This window comes from Emys orbicularis, chromosome 4, assembly GCF_028017835.1.
Source record: "Emys orbicularis isolate rEmyOrb1 chromosome 4, rEmyOrb1.hap1, whole genome shotgun sequence".
Lineage (NCBI taxonomy): Eukaryota > Metazoa > Chordata > Testudines > Emydidae > Emys > Emys orbicularis.
Genome location: NC_088686.1, coordinates 6,968,214 through 6,983,004, shown reverse-complemented (window position 1 = coordinate 6,983,004; position 14,791 = coordinate 6,968,214). Strand labels below are relative to the sequence as shown.

At 47.2% G+C, this 14,791-nt stretch overlaps 1 protein-coding gene across 1 annotated transcript in view; it reads left to right on the top strand.

The window, feature by feature from the left end:
- The first annotated feature begins 1,377 nt into the window (after positions 1-1,377).
- NEMF (nuclear export mediator factor) overlaps positions 1,378-14,791 on the top strand; it is a 37,628-nt gene continuing 24,214 nt past the window's right edge. The window contains exons 1-8 of the mRNA XM_065402698.1: positions 1,378-1,521; positions 3,147-3,215; positions 4,837-4,939; positions 5,996-6,121; positions 6,203-6,351; positions 6,578-6,645; positions 7,027-7,113; positions 8,771-8,847. Of these exons, the coding sequence (XP_065258770.1) occupies positions 1,463-1,521; positions 3,147-3,215; positions 4,837-4,939; positions 5,996-6,121; positions 6,203-6,351; positions 6,578-6,645; positions 7,027-7,113; positions 8,771-8,847 (738 nt within the window). The 5' untranslated portion in view covers positions 1,378-1,462. The remainder of the gene's footprint in view (positions 1,522-3,146; positions 3,216-4,836; positions 4,940-5,995; positions 6,122-6,202; positions 6,352-6,577; positions 6,646-7,026; positions 7,114-8,770; positions 8,848-14,791) is intronic.

The window sequence follows — 14,791 nt, the reverse complement described above, 5'->3', positions numbered from 1 at the left end:
CTACAAGACCCAGTGCTGCTAACACCACTCCCCCAGCGGAATCTGTGTGTGCGCCGCAGCAGACAGGAGATGCTCAACCTGACTCCCCCCAACAGGTCCTGCTGCTGGGCTAAGTACCGGCACCTCCCCTGCGAGCAGATGGGTAGGATGAAGTCCTGCTGCTGCTTTTTGGCGGGGAGAAGGGGGCTCCATGCGGCTGCCTTTGCCCGTACGCCAGGGCAGGGGACCCTGTGCCGCGCTGTGCCTGAGACTCGGTCGGGATTGTCTGACCCCGAGGACCTGCTCTCTGAGTAGTGTGCCAGGCTCAGGGGGGGTCCTGTGCCAGGTCAGTGTGCGGCCTGGCCGTGGGCTGCCCCAGCTCCTCGCTCACAGTGCACAGGCAGGATACGCTGGTTGCCCCTGACATCACAGGAGCCTCAGCGCCTGTTTCCTCTAGTGCCGCGCTGGGCGAGCGCTACACAGCCGGGCGCGGTGGCTTGTGCCTGTGATCCCCGCTGCTGGGGAGGCTGAGGCCGGCGGATCGCTTGAGCTCAGGAGTTCTGGGCTGCAGGGGGCTGTGCCGAGCGGGTGTCCACACTAAGTTCGGCATCGATATGGTGATCCCTGGGAAGCTTCGGGTCACCAGGTTGCCTAAGGAGGGGTGAACCGGCCCAGGTCGGGAACGGAGCAGGTCAAAACTCCCGTGCCGATCAGTAGTCGGATCGCGCCTGTGAATAGCCCCTGCAGTGTACCCTGGGCAAGACAGTGAGAAAGACAGTCTCTTTTTATGCAGACACCCACCGCAGAGCCTGGATGGGGAGATGGGAGCACCCACAGGGTGGGGATCCTCAATTGGGGGGAGGGAGGCACCATGTACCAGGGATCCCGAAAGGGGGAACAGGGACACCCACACACCAGGTGTCTTGCAGCAAGAGCTGAGGTCTTGATTTACAAACTGGAAGCGATGGGGAATTTACCACGTCTCTTGCGGAGCTTGTTCCACTAGATAATTAGCCTCGCTGTTAAAAAATGGTCATTTCCAGATGGGGGGATGGGAGCACCCACACCCCAGGAACTTTAATGCAGGAAACTCCGAACCAGGGACACTTTGTGTAGCGGGCCGGGGCACCGCCCCCTCCCCCGGATCCTGGAGGGGGACAGGGAGACCCCCACACCGGGGACTGGGGTAGGGGCGGGGGCGGCGCTGTCACCGGCCGGCGGGGAAGGGGCTCAGCGCCTCCTGCCGGCTGAAAATGCAGTTTGGCGCCGTTGCGATGGCCCCCGCCGGGCCCGGGGCGAAGGGGAGCGGGGCTCCCAGCGCCAGGACAGAGCCCGCCTCAAACGCGCCGCACAAGTTTGTCTACCGGGGCTTGCCATAGGGACGAGCACTGCGCATGTGCGTCCGTTGGTGTCGGCGAGTGTGAGGAGTTAGCGAGTGGGGGTCGCAGGGTGTGAGGGGCGCCTCGCCTCGCCCCGCCCCGCCATGAAGTCCCGCTTCAACACCATCGACATCCGGGCCGTGCTGGCCGAGCTCAGGGACAGGTAACGTCCGCGCCCGGCCAGGCCGGGGCCCGCGGGTGTCCAGTGACCCGCCCGCATCCCCGGCCGAGAGACCGGGACACCTGGAACCCCCTCCCCCTCCAGGGGAACTGCCCGCCCAGGGAGCCTCCTCCCCCAGTGCCCCCCATGGCTCTGCCGCCCTCCTGGGACCACCCCACCGCCCTGTGTGAGAGACTGGGGAGCCCCCACCCCACTGCCCCCACCACCCCGACCGGTACTGCCCCCCACCGCACATGGGAACCCCCCATGGGAACCCCCACCCCACTGCCCCCCACCCCCGCCACATGTATTGCCACCTCACCCCACTGCCCTGTGTGAGAGACTGGGGAGCCCCCACCCCACTGCCCCCACCACACATGAGAGCCCCCTATGGGAACCCCCACTGCCCTGTGTGAGAGACTGGGGAGCCCCCCACCCCATCTCTCTGGGCAAGAGACCAGGGAAATGCCCCCATGGGAACACCCATGCCCACCACCCCATGTGAGAAACTGGGAACTGCCCCCATGGGAGCCCTCTTGTCCAATTCCCCCCAGGAACCTCTCACCTCACCGCCTGGTGTGAGAGACCTGGGAACCCCCACCTGCAGCCCTCCCACAGGAACCCTATCGCCTCATGTTAGAGACCTGGGAACCCCCCTACCCCATTGGTCCTTATGGGAACTCTGATGCTCCATAGCATCCCGTTGCCCCGTGTGAGAGGCCAGGAGAACCCTGACCATCCTACCCCGCTGTCCCCAGGGGAGCCCTGACATCTCCAACCCCATTGCCTTGCATGGGAGCCCTGATTCCTCTGCACACAGACCCCCATTGCCCTGTGTAAGACTAGGGGCATCTTGACTCCTGTGCGCACACAATCCATTTCACCCCACTGGAGCCCAGACAAACTGCACCTCCACCCCCATGAAGTCCTGAGACCCCATCCCACTACCCGTTGGAACTCATATAGTCCCTCCACCACCATCCTATCCCTGCTGGGCTAAGTACTGGCACCTCCCCTGTGGTGCCAGGGGGACACTGATGCCCCTCAAGATGTGATTTACATGGGATTTTATCATCCGTGTTATGATGGCTTGAATAACTGTGAATGAAACAGCAATGGGATCAAATCTCAGTTGTGCTTTCTGTGGTGATGCTGAAAATGCTTTAGTCCCATCCAGGCTAGTTCCTCAAGCATTCTCAGCACCTGTTCAGCCAGATGTATTGCTGAGAGTCATCAGCCAGGGGGCTAGTTTGCTAATGTAAGTGGGGCTTCAATGATAAATTGGTGATGCAGAGAGATGCATATGCATTAGTGTCTCATAACATGAATTGTCGCTGAAATTCTGGAGTTGTATTAGAGTCTTGTTCAAGTGACTATTCTGTTTTCTTTTTGCATTTTTTTCATTAATAGTGCTCCCCGTATCTTCTGATTGTATCATAATTTTCCCTGGAGCGTGTCCATTTTACTGCTTCTGCCCTATCACCTCTTCAAATGCTATTTGTATAATATATTGTAACCTAGGAAACTTATTTGTGTACATATAGATTCAGTTGTCACTGAATCTTTGTGATAGGCTTGTATGAATTCTATACTGGATTAACAAAATGTGTTTATTTTTTGTTTAACAGCTTATTGGGAATGAGAGTAAACAATGTCTATGATGTGGATAATAAGACATATCTTATTCGCCTTCAAAAGTAAGAACTTCTTAACATTTGTGAAGTCTGTTTTATTCCTCCTTAAATTTGAGCCTATTTGTCTTGTATTAACAGCTGCTTATCAAACCTTTATAATCAGTTTGCTAAAAATTAGTTTTGTGTTGTTCCCTGGAAGAAGATAAATATTTTTATTATGGGAGTTCATAGGAAATATCACAGGAAGATAATTGTTTTTTCCTCTTTTACAAACAAAATACAGAAAATAAGTGGAAGAGCAGGTGTGTTTTGTGCCTAAAAGTTTTTTCTTGTAAATACCAAGAACTGTGCATATGCTGTGGTAATAAGCAGCTATGACCACAGGAGTTGCTGTTCTGAAGCAATTAGTCTGTGTAGTCAGATGCTTTTTACATAGAGCCAGAAAAGTCCTTTTTGGTCACCTTGTTTCTGTGTTGGACTGTTAGCTTTCTCTTTTCCCATTTGTAATACACCTGACCAACTGGACCAGGGATCTCAAACTCAAATCACCGTGAGGGCCACATGAGGACTAGTACGTTGGCCCGAGTGCCACACCACTGACACCTTTTCATATAAAGATACAAAAGCCCCCCCCTTCTGCCCCGCCCCTGCCCCCCACTCCACCCCTTCCATGAGGCCCTGCCCCATCTCTTCCCACCCCTTCCCCGCCCCCATTCCAACCCCTTCCCCAAAGTCCCCACCCCAACTCTGCCCCCTCCCTGCCCCTATTCCACCCCGTTCCCCAAATCCCCACCCCGCCTCTTCTCCGCCTCCTCCCCTGAGCACTCAGCTCTCCGCTCCTCCCCCCTCCCTCCTGGAAAGCGCTAAGTGCTGCCAAACAGCTGTTTGGCGGCAGGAAATGCCTGGAGGTAGGCAGAGGAGGGGATGCAGCGTGCTGGGGGGGAGCTTGGCGGCCACAGGAAATAACTCCAGGGCGGTGGGGAGCTTGGCGGGCCTCAGCAAATAACTCCGCGGGCCGCATGTTTGAGACCCCTGAACTGGACAGTGCTCCGTGTGGGAGACTTTTCAAACAACTTCCTGCAAAAGGTATGGTAATCCCAGATATTTTTGGAGTAATCAAGTAACCTCAGTATATCTAGCCCCGGGGTAGGCAACCTATGGCACGCGTGCCACCTTTGGCACGCGATCTGATTTTCAGTGGCACTCACACTGCCACCGGTCCGAGGGGCTCTGCATTTTAATTTAATTTTAAATGAAGCTTCTTAAACATTTTAAAAACCTTATTTACTTTACATACAACAATAGTTTAGTTAAATATTATAGACTTATAGAAAGAGACCTTCTAAAAACGTTAAAATGTATTACTGGCACGCACAACCTTAAATTAGAGTGAATAAATGAAGACTCGGCACACCACTTCTGAAAGGTTTCTGACCCCTGATCTAGCCCTTAGTTTAGTTTATCTAGTTTTTAACTTTGTCTTTTTGCTACCAAACTGGCCTCAATATATCTCAGCTGTTCTAATATTTTTGACGATAACTTCGTCTGAAAGATTTCTTTGACTTGAAGTTGAAGGGCTATCTGTGGTACTTTGGTGTACAGCTCTAATGTAATGAAATGTCATTGGTATAATGACAAATTGGTGGCTTTTAAAGTGTCAAACTAGTCTTTATTTTGTCAACAGGCCAGACTGTAAAGCTACACTTTTAATTGAATCTGGTATGCGGATTCACACAACAGAGTTTGAGTGGCCAAAGAATATGATGCCATCTGGGTTTGCAATGAAGGTAAATTAATCTTTCTCTTTCTGAAATTTCCTTCAGAAGAGAGAGTAACGCTGCAGCTTCACCTCTGAGATGTAAATGAACTATTAAAGTATTGCCAACTAGCTGATGATGTGGGGACTGGCTGAAAGGAAGGGCAACTGCAGAATGGTGGGGGACACAGAACTGGTGTTTGGTACCTGACAACAGTCAAAATGTAGTTTTTAAGACTTTGATACTCAAGCTCATAAATGTTCACTGGACTAGCCATGCCTGTTGGAATTTTACTTTGGCTAAGTGAATACATTATTATTATTATATAGACCAGATTCTGAAGTCTCTGTATAGGCAAAACCCAGAGTGAATGGGAGCCTTGCATGAGTAAGGACTTCAGGATTAGATGATCTGAGGTGTCGGGTCTTGAAGTGAAGTATTAGGCTTCAGTTCGGCAAATGGATCTGTTGTGGATGCAATCTGATTGCAGAATCAGCTTACAGATCTGGTTAGCTCCCCACTCCTGCAAAGAGACCAAACAGACAGGGGTCCAAGAGTGCCCACGAGGAGCTTCATTGAAATGCGTCTCTGCAAATCCCCCACTGAAGTCAGTGGGAGTCTTGTGGTGGATGCAGGAGTAACCCTGAGCGGAGGTCATTGCAGGATCGGGGCCTTAGGTTGCACTAGCTCTTTCCCTCCTTGGCATGGCCGAGATGTGCAAGTTTCAAATAGTACAGCTGTTTTTATTACTGTAAATGCTGAATGCTTAACAAAAATGTTTAATTTTTTGCAATTTGGAGCTACTATTTTTCTTTAACGAGCAAGAATAGATCAGAGCTTGATGGTTATCAAAGTTTGAGCAGCTCATGTATGTAATATTCAATTCTGTAAGTTTATACCAGATCTTGTATTTGTCTATAATAAGTGGAATAAAGATAAGATAAACAAGAAATGTTCAGATTGTCACGGGGGGGCACACAGTCGTTTAACTAAATATTTCAGTTTAAAATACTATGAGTAGGACCTTTCTGTTTACACCTTATATACATATGCATATTTTAATATTTCTTTCTTCCCCATCGTCAGTGTCGTAAGCATTTAAGGAGTAGAAGACTTGTCAGTGTAAAACAGCTGGGGATAGACAGAATTGTAGACTTTCAGTTTGGAAGCGATGAAGCAGCCTATCATCTCATTGTTGAGCTTTACGACAGAGTAAGTCATAAAATTGTTTAGTCTATAAATTAGTATATTTAATATGGACTCTAATAATGGTCAGTTTTGATGCTCTTGCAGGGAAACATTGTTCTGACAGACTATGAATACTTAATTTTAAACATCCTGAGGTTTCGCACAGATGAGGCAGATGATGTCAAATTTGCAGTTCGGGAACGGTACCCAGTTGATAACGCTAAAGCACCTGCACCATTACCTACCTTGGAAAGGTAACTTTATTCTGTCCAACATGCATCTTATAAATAAAGTAAAGACCACTTTTACATATAAACATTTTGAGTCTGTTTTAAGCTTTGAACGTTGTGTAGGTGATGTAGCTCTCACGGAATTGAAATTGTTTGCTTTCTTCTTTAATTCAGAAAACATGGAAAATCAATTCAACATCGTGCATTTATTCTTTTGAATAGCAGCTATTCTGCTTATTATGTTTCTTAGGTTGACTGAAACAATATCAAATGCACCTAACGGGGAACTGCTAAAGAGGGTCCTTAACCCACATCTTCGTAAGTAATGACATTATTACAAAATGAAATGTGCAAACTGTTCGCATTCATATTAGATGTAATCTGAAAATTAAAATAAAAAACACACAACTGTGTCTCAGAAGGTTCAAGACAGTCTCCTATATATAAAATGCAAAATTATTTGTTAAAAGACTAGAATTTTAATAAAAAGGTATAGGAACTTGGCTGCAATTCTTTAATGTGTTTTATATGGGTGTAGGGATTTGTCCATGAAGCACTTATAGTATCGGGACCTTTGTTGAATTTTCTCAGTGGTGGCCAGAATCTCATATTCAGTTTTGGAAATTAATCATTCTTAATACAGATTTCAACCTGAATGTTTAAACTGCTTTCTATAGTTGGTTCTCTCTACTTTTATAGCTTATGGAGCCACACTCATTGAGCACTGCCTTATAGAAGCTGGATTGTCTGGTAATGCCAAAGTAGATCAACAGATGGGAAGCAAAGGTATGTAGGAGTATAATATTTGTGCACTTCAAAGTTTGCTTGACTATATTTGGAGGGGCAGAGAAGACACCTAGGCACCCTTCACTGAGGAAGTAAAAGAACAGTGGCTTTGTTTCATGAAAAAGGGGCTCAGCCAGGATTGGCTGAAAATGCTGAAGAGAACTTTGGGTGAGATAAACGTCTTTAGATGGAAGGTTAACTTGTTAGTTAAGTTTGGTCTCTAAAAGCGTGTCATGATTTATTTATATGTAACCATTGGTTTCCAATATTCATACTCACTACTTCTTGAATCTCTATTCACCCCTTATTCTTGTTTTCATTATAAATATATCTAAGTGCTGTGGTGTTAAGCAAAGTGGTGGTCCTCAGTTGAAACTTAAAAGCTGGTACGTAGTGTTCCTTTGGGAAGAGTAGGCCTGGTAATTCTGTGAGCGTTCAGTGGATAAGGGGCTGGATGCTGCAGGGAAAAGTCCGAGGATTTGGAGACTGGTGTCTGCTTATTGCTACCTGTCCGAAGAAAGCGAGGCCTGGAAGACAGGGCTTGTGTTGCCAGAGGCTGGTGGTTTCAGGGAGCTCACCCACAGCATGCACAGACAAAACTGCTTCATGCTAAGAGCAGATAGTGGTGAGGCACTTCACAACCCAGGGTACCCTTGGGGAGCATCACAATGGGTATGCAGTGTAAGTTTTTACAGGCTGGAGACTATTTTAACTCTATTCTCTTAAAGCCCTAGCATTGCTTACACACCAGTATTTTTCCATCCCTTTTAGCCTCAATTCTAAATAGTTACAGTAGCACTTCATCATATGGCACAAAGTTAATTGTGATATTGGAAGGAATAATAAGGGATTTACTATACAAGAGTCATGTGCCAAAGTGTTAATCATGAAAAAAAGATATATTGATTAGAAAGCAAGATGGTGGATTTAGAATGAATTAGAACAGTTGCTTTTGATATGTTTGGAATATACAATTATGGGTTGAGGTGGTAAGGTCAGAATGATTAGTTCTGTATCATACTTTGCTATGAGTGTTTTTCGGAGGGGGAGAACTATGTTAATATGGTGATCTCTAATTAATTAAAATAATGTAATACCTGATATCTGTTGTTATGTGAGGTGCTGTAATAAAGAAGAGAGCTTTATGGCTAATGTTTCAAAAATAGGGACTTTCATTGTACACCCTTGTCAAGAGAGGTAATTTCAGGCATCCAGGCCTTTCTTTTTATGTGCGATTATGTGTTTGTGCCAGCACTCTTATATTTTATACATGTAGCTGCAATACAATTTTTTTTAAAGAAATATCTCAAAGTTTAAAAAGGACACAAAATGAGGCTTTCTTCAAAATGGACACTTGTTTCTAATGCAAGGAGTTGATGGTTAAAGATGCTTATTAAAATGCAGACTTTTTTAAAATTTACAAGTTTTTGAGTATTTCAGAGAGTAGGATTATTGAAAATCTCATAATCCAGACTTCCCACAAGAACTGTACCTTGGAGAAAATTCCTCCTTACCCCTGACTAGAAATGCAGTTAGTGGCATAGGTTAGTTTTTGGTCTGTCAAGCTTTACCCTTTATTGGTTAAGTAGTGCACTATGTGTTTATGTAAAATATCCCAAAATTCATGTCTCTTCAAAATCCATTTTTTTTCCTTTAGAAAATATTGAAAGGGTACTTGCTGCTTTACACAAGGCAGAAGAATATATGAAGATAACTAACAACTTTAGTGGGAAGGTAAATCTTAACTGATAGCTGCACGGTTCAAAGTTAAACTGTCTAATAAGAAACGAACATGCATTATTGTTTTTCTGTCATGTTAGACATTTGCTATTGGTTTAGCATTCCTATCATATCTTTTCATGTTGTTGTCTTTCTATTTTTGCTGCTATGGTGCACTCCAGATACTAATAAGGAATATATATATGACCCTTGTCTTGGACATGCAGCCTGTAAATGAGCTAATGGAGTAAAAGGGACCTATCTGACTTGTGTGTCACTGTTGTATTTAAACACTGATAGTAATTTTAACATATGGAGTGTTCAGGGATATCAGAATAATCTTAGTCTGTACTTCAATGAGGAACCAACATTTAATTTTGCAGTTATGTGGCTTAAAGGTATTCATGTGCCTTCTACGTTGATTTTAATGCAACTCAGGGTATGTCTACACTACGAAATTAGGTCGAATTAATAGAAGCTGGTTTTATAGAAATCGGTTGTATACAGCCGATTGTGTGTGTCCCCACATAAAATGCTCTAAGTGCTCTAGTCGGCGGACCGCGTCCACAGTACCGAGGCTAGCGTCGACTTCCGGAGCATTGCACTATGGGTAGCTATCCCACAGTTCCCGCAGTCTCCGCCGCCCATTGGAATTCTGGGTTGAGATCCCAATGCCCGAATGATGCAAAACTGTTGCGGGGGGTTCTGGGTACATGTCGTCAGGCCCCTCCCCCTCCGTCAGAGCAACGGCAGACAATAGATTCGCGCCTTTTTACCTGGGTTACCTGTGCAGACAACATACCACGGCAAGCATGGAGCCCGCTCAGCTCACCGTCACCATATGTCATCTGGGTGCCGGCAGACGTGGGAGTGCATTGCTACACAGCAGCAGCAGCTAACTGCCTTTTGGCGGTAGACGGTGCAGCATGACTGGTAGCCTTCATCGGCGATCTGGGTGCTGGCAGCCGTGGGGCTGGCAGCCGTAGGGCTGCATTGCACCAGCCCTTGCCTTTTGCCTTTTGGCAGTAGATGGTTTATTACGACTGGTATCCGTCGTCATCGTACTGCAGTGGCTGTCAATCATGGGCACCTGGGCAGACATGCTCAGTCCTATCGAACTGTCTTGACAATGATGGCTATCAGTCGTAGTATGCTATTTTCTGCCAAGCGCCCAGTATTTTCTGCTAAGCACCCAGAAGAGGCCGAGGGCGATCTGGGTGCTGGCAGACGTGGGGCTGGCAGACGTGGGGCTGCATTGCTACACAGCAGCAGCCCCTTGCCTTTTGGCAGTAGATAGTATATTACGACTGGTATCCATCGTCGTCATACTGCAGTGGCTATCAGTCTTAGTACACTAACTGCCAAGCGCCCAGTATTTGCTGCCAAGCACCCAGAAGATGCCGAGGGCTATCAGTCATGCTGCACCGTCGTCTTAAAATGTAAAAAATAGATTTGTTCTGTATTCATTTGCTTCCCCCTCCCTCCGTCAAATCGACGGCCTGCTAAACCCAGGCTTTTGAGTTCAATCTTTGGGGGGGGCCATTCTGTGTGACAGTTGTTTGTGTTTCTCCCTGATGCACAGCCACCTTTGTTGATTTTAATTCCCTGTACCTGTACGCCATGTCGTCACTCGCCCCTCCCTCCCTCCTTCCCCTGGTCCGTCAGATACTAGTTTCGCGCCTTTTTTTCAGACCAGATGCCATAGCTAGCACTGGGATCATGGAGCCCGCTCAGATCACTGCGGCAATTATGAGCACTATGAACACCACGCGCATTGTCCTGGAGTATATGCAGAGCCAGAACATGCCAAAGCAAAACCAGGACCAGCCGAGGAGGCGATTGCAGCGCGGCGACGAGAGTGATGAGGAAATTGACATGGACATAGACCTCTCACAAGGCACAGGCCCCAGCAATGTGGAAATCATGGTGTTACTGGGGCAGGTTCATGCCGTGGAACGCCGATTCTGGGCCCGGGAAACAAGCACAGACTGGTGGGACCTCATCGTGCTGCAGGTGTGGGATGATTCCCAGTGGCTGCGAAACTTTCGCATGCGTAAGGGCACTTTCATGGAACTTTGACTTGCTTTCCCCTGCCCTGAAGCGCCAGAATACCAGGATGAGAGCAGCCCTCACAGTTGAGAAGCGAGTGGCGATAGCCCTGTGGAAGCTTGCAACGCCAGACAGCTACCGGTCAGTCGGGAATCAATTTGGAGTGGGCAAATCTACTGTGGGGGCTGCTGTGATCCAAGTTGCCAGGGCAATGAAAGAGCTGGTGATATCAAGGGTAGTGACTCTGGGAAACGTGCAAGCCATAGTGGATGGCTTTGCTGCAATGGGATTCCCAAACTGTGGTGGGGCCATAGACGGAACCCATATCCCTATCTTGTCACCGGAGCACCAAGCCACCGAGTACATAAACCGCAAGGGGTACTTTTCAATGCTGCTGCAAGCCCTGGTGGATCACAAGGGACGTTTCACCAACATCAGCGTGGGATGGCCGGGAAAGGTACATGATGCTCGCGTCTTCAGGCACTCTGCTCTGTTTCGAAAGCTGGAGGAAGGGACTTTCTTCCCGGACCAGAAAATAACCGTTGGGGATGTTGACATGCCTATCGTGATCCTTGGGGACCCAGCCTACCCCTTAATGCCATGGCTCATGAAGCCGTACACAGGCAGCCTGGACAGGAGTCAGGACCTGTTCAACTACAGGCTGAGCAAGTGCCGAATGGTGGTGGAATGTGCATTTGTACGTTTAAAAGCGCGCTGGCGCAGCTTACTGACTCGCTCAGACCTCAGCGAAAAGAATATCCCCATTGTTATTGCTGCTTGCTGTGTGCTCCACAATATCTGTGAGAGTAAGGGGGAGACATTTATGGCGGGGTGGGAGGTTGAGGCAAATCGCCTGGCCGCTGATTACGCGCAGCCAGACACCAGGGCGGTTAGAGGAGCACAGCAGGGCGCGGTGCGCATCAGAGAAGCTTTGAAAACGAGTTTTGTGACTGGCCAGGCTACGGTGTGAAACTTCTGTTTGTTTCTCCTTGATGAACCCTCCGCCCCCCCCCCCCCCCCGGTTCACTCTACTTCCCTGTACACCAAACACCCCACCCTCCCCTCCCCCCTTCGAGCACCGCTTGCAGAGGCAATAAAGTCATTGTTACTTCACATTCATGCATTCTTTATTAATTCATCACACAACTAGGGGGATAATTGCCAAGGTAGCCCGGGATGGGTGGGGGAGGAGGGAAGGAAAAGGACACACTGCAGTTTAAAACTTTAACTCTTATTGAAGGCCAGCCTTCTGATGCTCGGGCAATCATCTGGGGTGGAGTGACTGGGTGGCCGGAGGCCCCCCCACCGTGTTCTTGGGCGTCTGGGTGAGGAGGCTATGGAACTTGGGGAGGAGGGCTGTTGGTTACACAGGGGCTGTAGCGGCGGTATCTGCTCCTGCTGCCTTTCCTGCAGCTCAACCATACGCTGGAGCATATCAGTTTGATGCTCCAGCAGCCGGAGCATCGACTCTTGCCTTCTGTCTGCAAGCTGACGCCACCTATCCTCTTCAGCCCGCCACTTGCTCTGTTCATCCCGCGATTCAGCCCGCCACCCCTCCTCTCGTTCATACTGTGCTTTTCTGTAGTCTGACATTGACTGCCTCCACGCATTCTGCTGTGCTCTGTCAGCGTGGGAGGACATCTGGAGTTCCGTGAACATATCGTCCCGCGTCCTCCGTTTTCTCTTTCTAATCTTCACTAGCCTCTGTGAAGGAGAAACATTTGCAGCTGGTGGAGGAGAAGGGAGAGGTGGTTAAAAAAGACCTAAGAACATAAGAAAGGCCGTACTAGGTCAGACCAAAGGTCCATCTAGCCCAGTATCTGTCTACCGACAGTGGCCAATGCCAGGTGCCCCAGAGGGAGTGAACCTAACAGGCAATGATCAAGTGATCTCTCTCCTGCCATCCATCTCCATCCTCTGACGAACAGAGGCTAGGGACACCATTCTTACCCATCCTGGCTAATAGCCATTTATGGACTTAGCCACCATGAATTTATCCAGTCCCCTTTTAAACATTGTTATAGTCCTAGCCTTCACAACCTCCTCAGGTAAGGAGTTCCACAAGTTGACTGTGCGCTGCGTGAAGAAGAACTTCCTTTTATTTGTTTTAAACCTGCTGCCTATTAATTTCATTTGGTGACCCCTAGTTCTTGTATTATGGGAATAAGTAAATAACTTTTCCTTATCCACTTTCTCAACATCACTCATGATTTTATATACCTCTATCATGTCCCCCCTTAGTCTTCTCTTTTCCAAACTGAAGAGTCCTAGCCTCTTTAATCTTTCCTCATATGGGACCCTCTCTAAACCCTTAATCATTTTAGTTGCTCTTTTCTGAACCTTTTCTAGTGCTAGAATATCTTTTTTGAGGTGAGGAGACCACATCTGTACACAGTATTCGAGATGTGGGCGAACCATGGATTTATATAAGGGCAATAATATATTCTCAGTCTTATTCTCTATCCCCTTTTTAATGATTCCTAACATCCTGTTTGCTTTTTTGACCGCCTCTGCACACTGCGTGGACATCTTTAGAGAACTATCCACGATGACGCCAAGATCTTTTTCCTGACTCGTTGTAGCTAAATTAGCCCCCATCATGTTGTATGTATAGTTGGGGTTATTTTTTCCAATGTGCATTACTTTACATTTATCCACATTAAATTTCATTTGCCATTTTGTTGCCCAATCACTTAGTTTTGTGAGATCTTTTTGAAGTTCTTCACAATCTGCTTTGGTCTTAACTATCTTGAGTAGTTTAGTATCATCTGCAAACTTTGCCACCTCACTGTTTACCCCTTTCTCCAGATCATTTATGAATAAATTGAATAGGATAGGTCCTAGGACTGACCCTTGGGGAACACCACTAGTTACCCCTCTCCATTCTGAGAATTTACCATTAATTCCTACCCTTTGTTCCCTGTCCTTTAACCAGTTCTCAATCCATGAAAGGACCTTCCCTTTTATCCCATGACAGCTTAATTTACGTAAGAGCCTTTGGTGAGGGACCTTGTCAAAGGCTTTCTGGAAATCTAAGTACACTATGTCCACCGGATCCCCCTTGTCCACATGTTTGTTGACCCCTTCAAAGAACTCTAATAGATTAGTAAGACACGATTTCCCTTTACAGAAACCATGTTGACTATTGCTCAAGAGTTTATGTTTTTCTATGTGTCTGACAATTTTGTTCTTTACTATTGTTTCAACTAATTTGCCCGGTATCGACGTTAGACTTACCGGTCTGTAATTGCCGGGATCACCCCTAGAGCCCTTTTTAAATATTGGCGTTACATTAGCTAACTTCCAGTCATTGGGTACCGAAGCCGATTTAAAGGACAGGTTACAAACCTTAGTTAATAGTTCCGCAACTTCACATTTGAGTTCTTTCAGAACTCTTGGGTGAATGCCATCTGGTCCCGGTGACTTGTTAATGTTGAGTTTATCAATTAATTCCAAAACCTCCTCTAGTGATACTTCAATCTGTGACAGTTCCTCAGATTTGTCACCTACAAAAGCCAGCTCAGGTTTGGGAATCTCCCTAACATCCTCAGCCGTGAAGACTGAAGCAAAGAATCCATTTAGTTTCTCCGCAATGACTTTATCATCTTTAAGCGCTCCTTTTGTATTTTCATCGTCAAGGGGCCCCACTGGTTGTTTAGCAGGCTTCCTGCTTCTGATGTACTTAAAAAACATTTTGTTATTACCTTTGGAGTTTTTGGCTAGCCGTTCTTCAAACTCCTCTTTGGCTTTTCTTATTACACTCTTGCACTTAAGTTGGCAGTGTTTGTGCTCCTTTCTATTTGCCTCACTAGGATTTGACTTCCGTAGAAGCGGCATGTTTGCGGCTCTGCCCCGGACCTTCCGTTTGCTTCTCTGGCTTTGTGGTAGGCTTGCCTTAGCTCCTTAATTT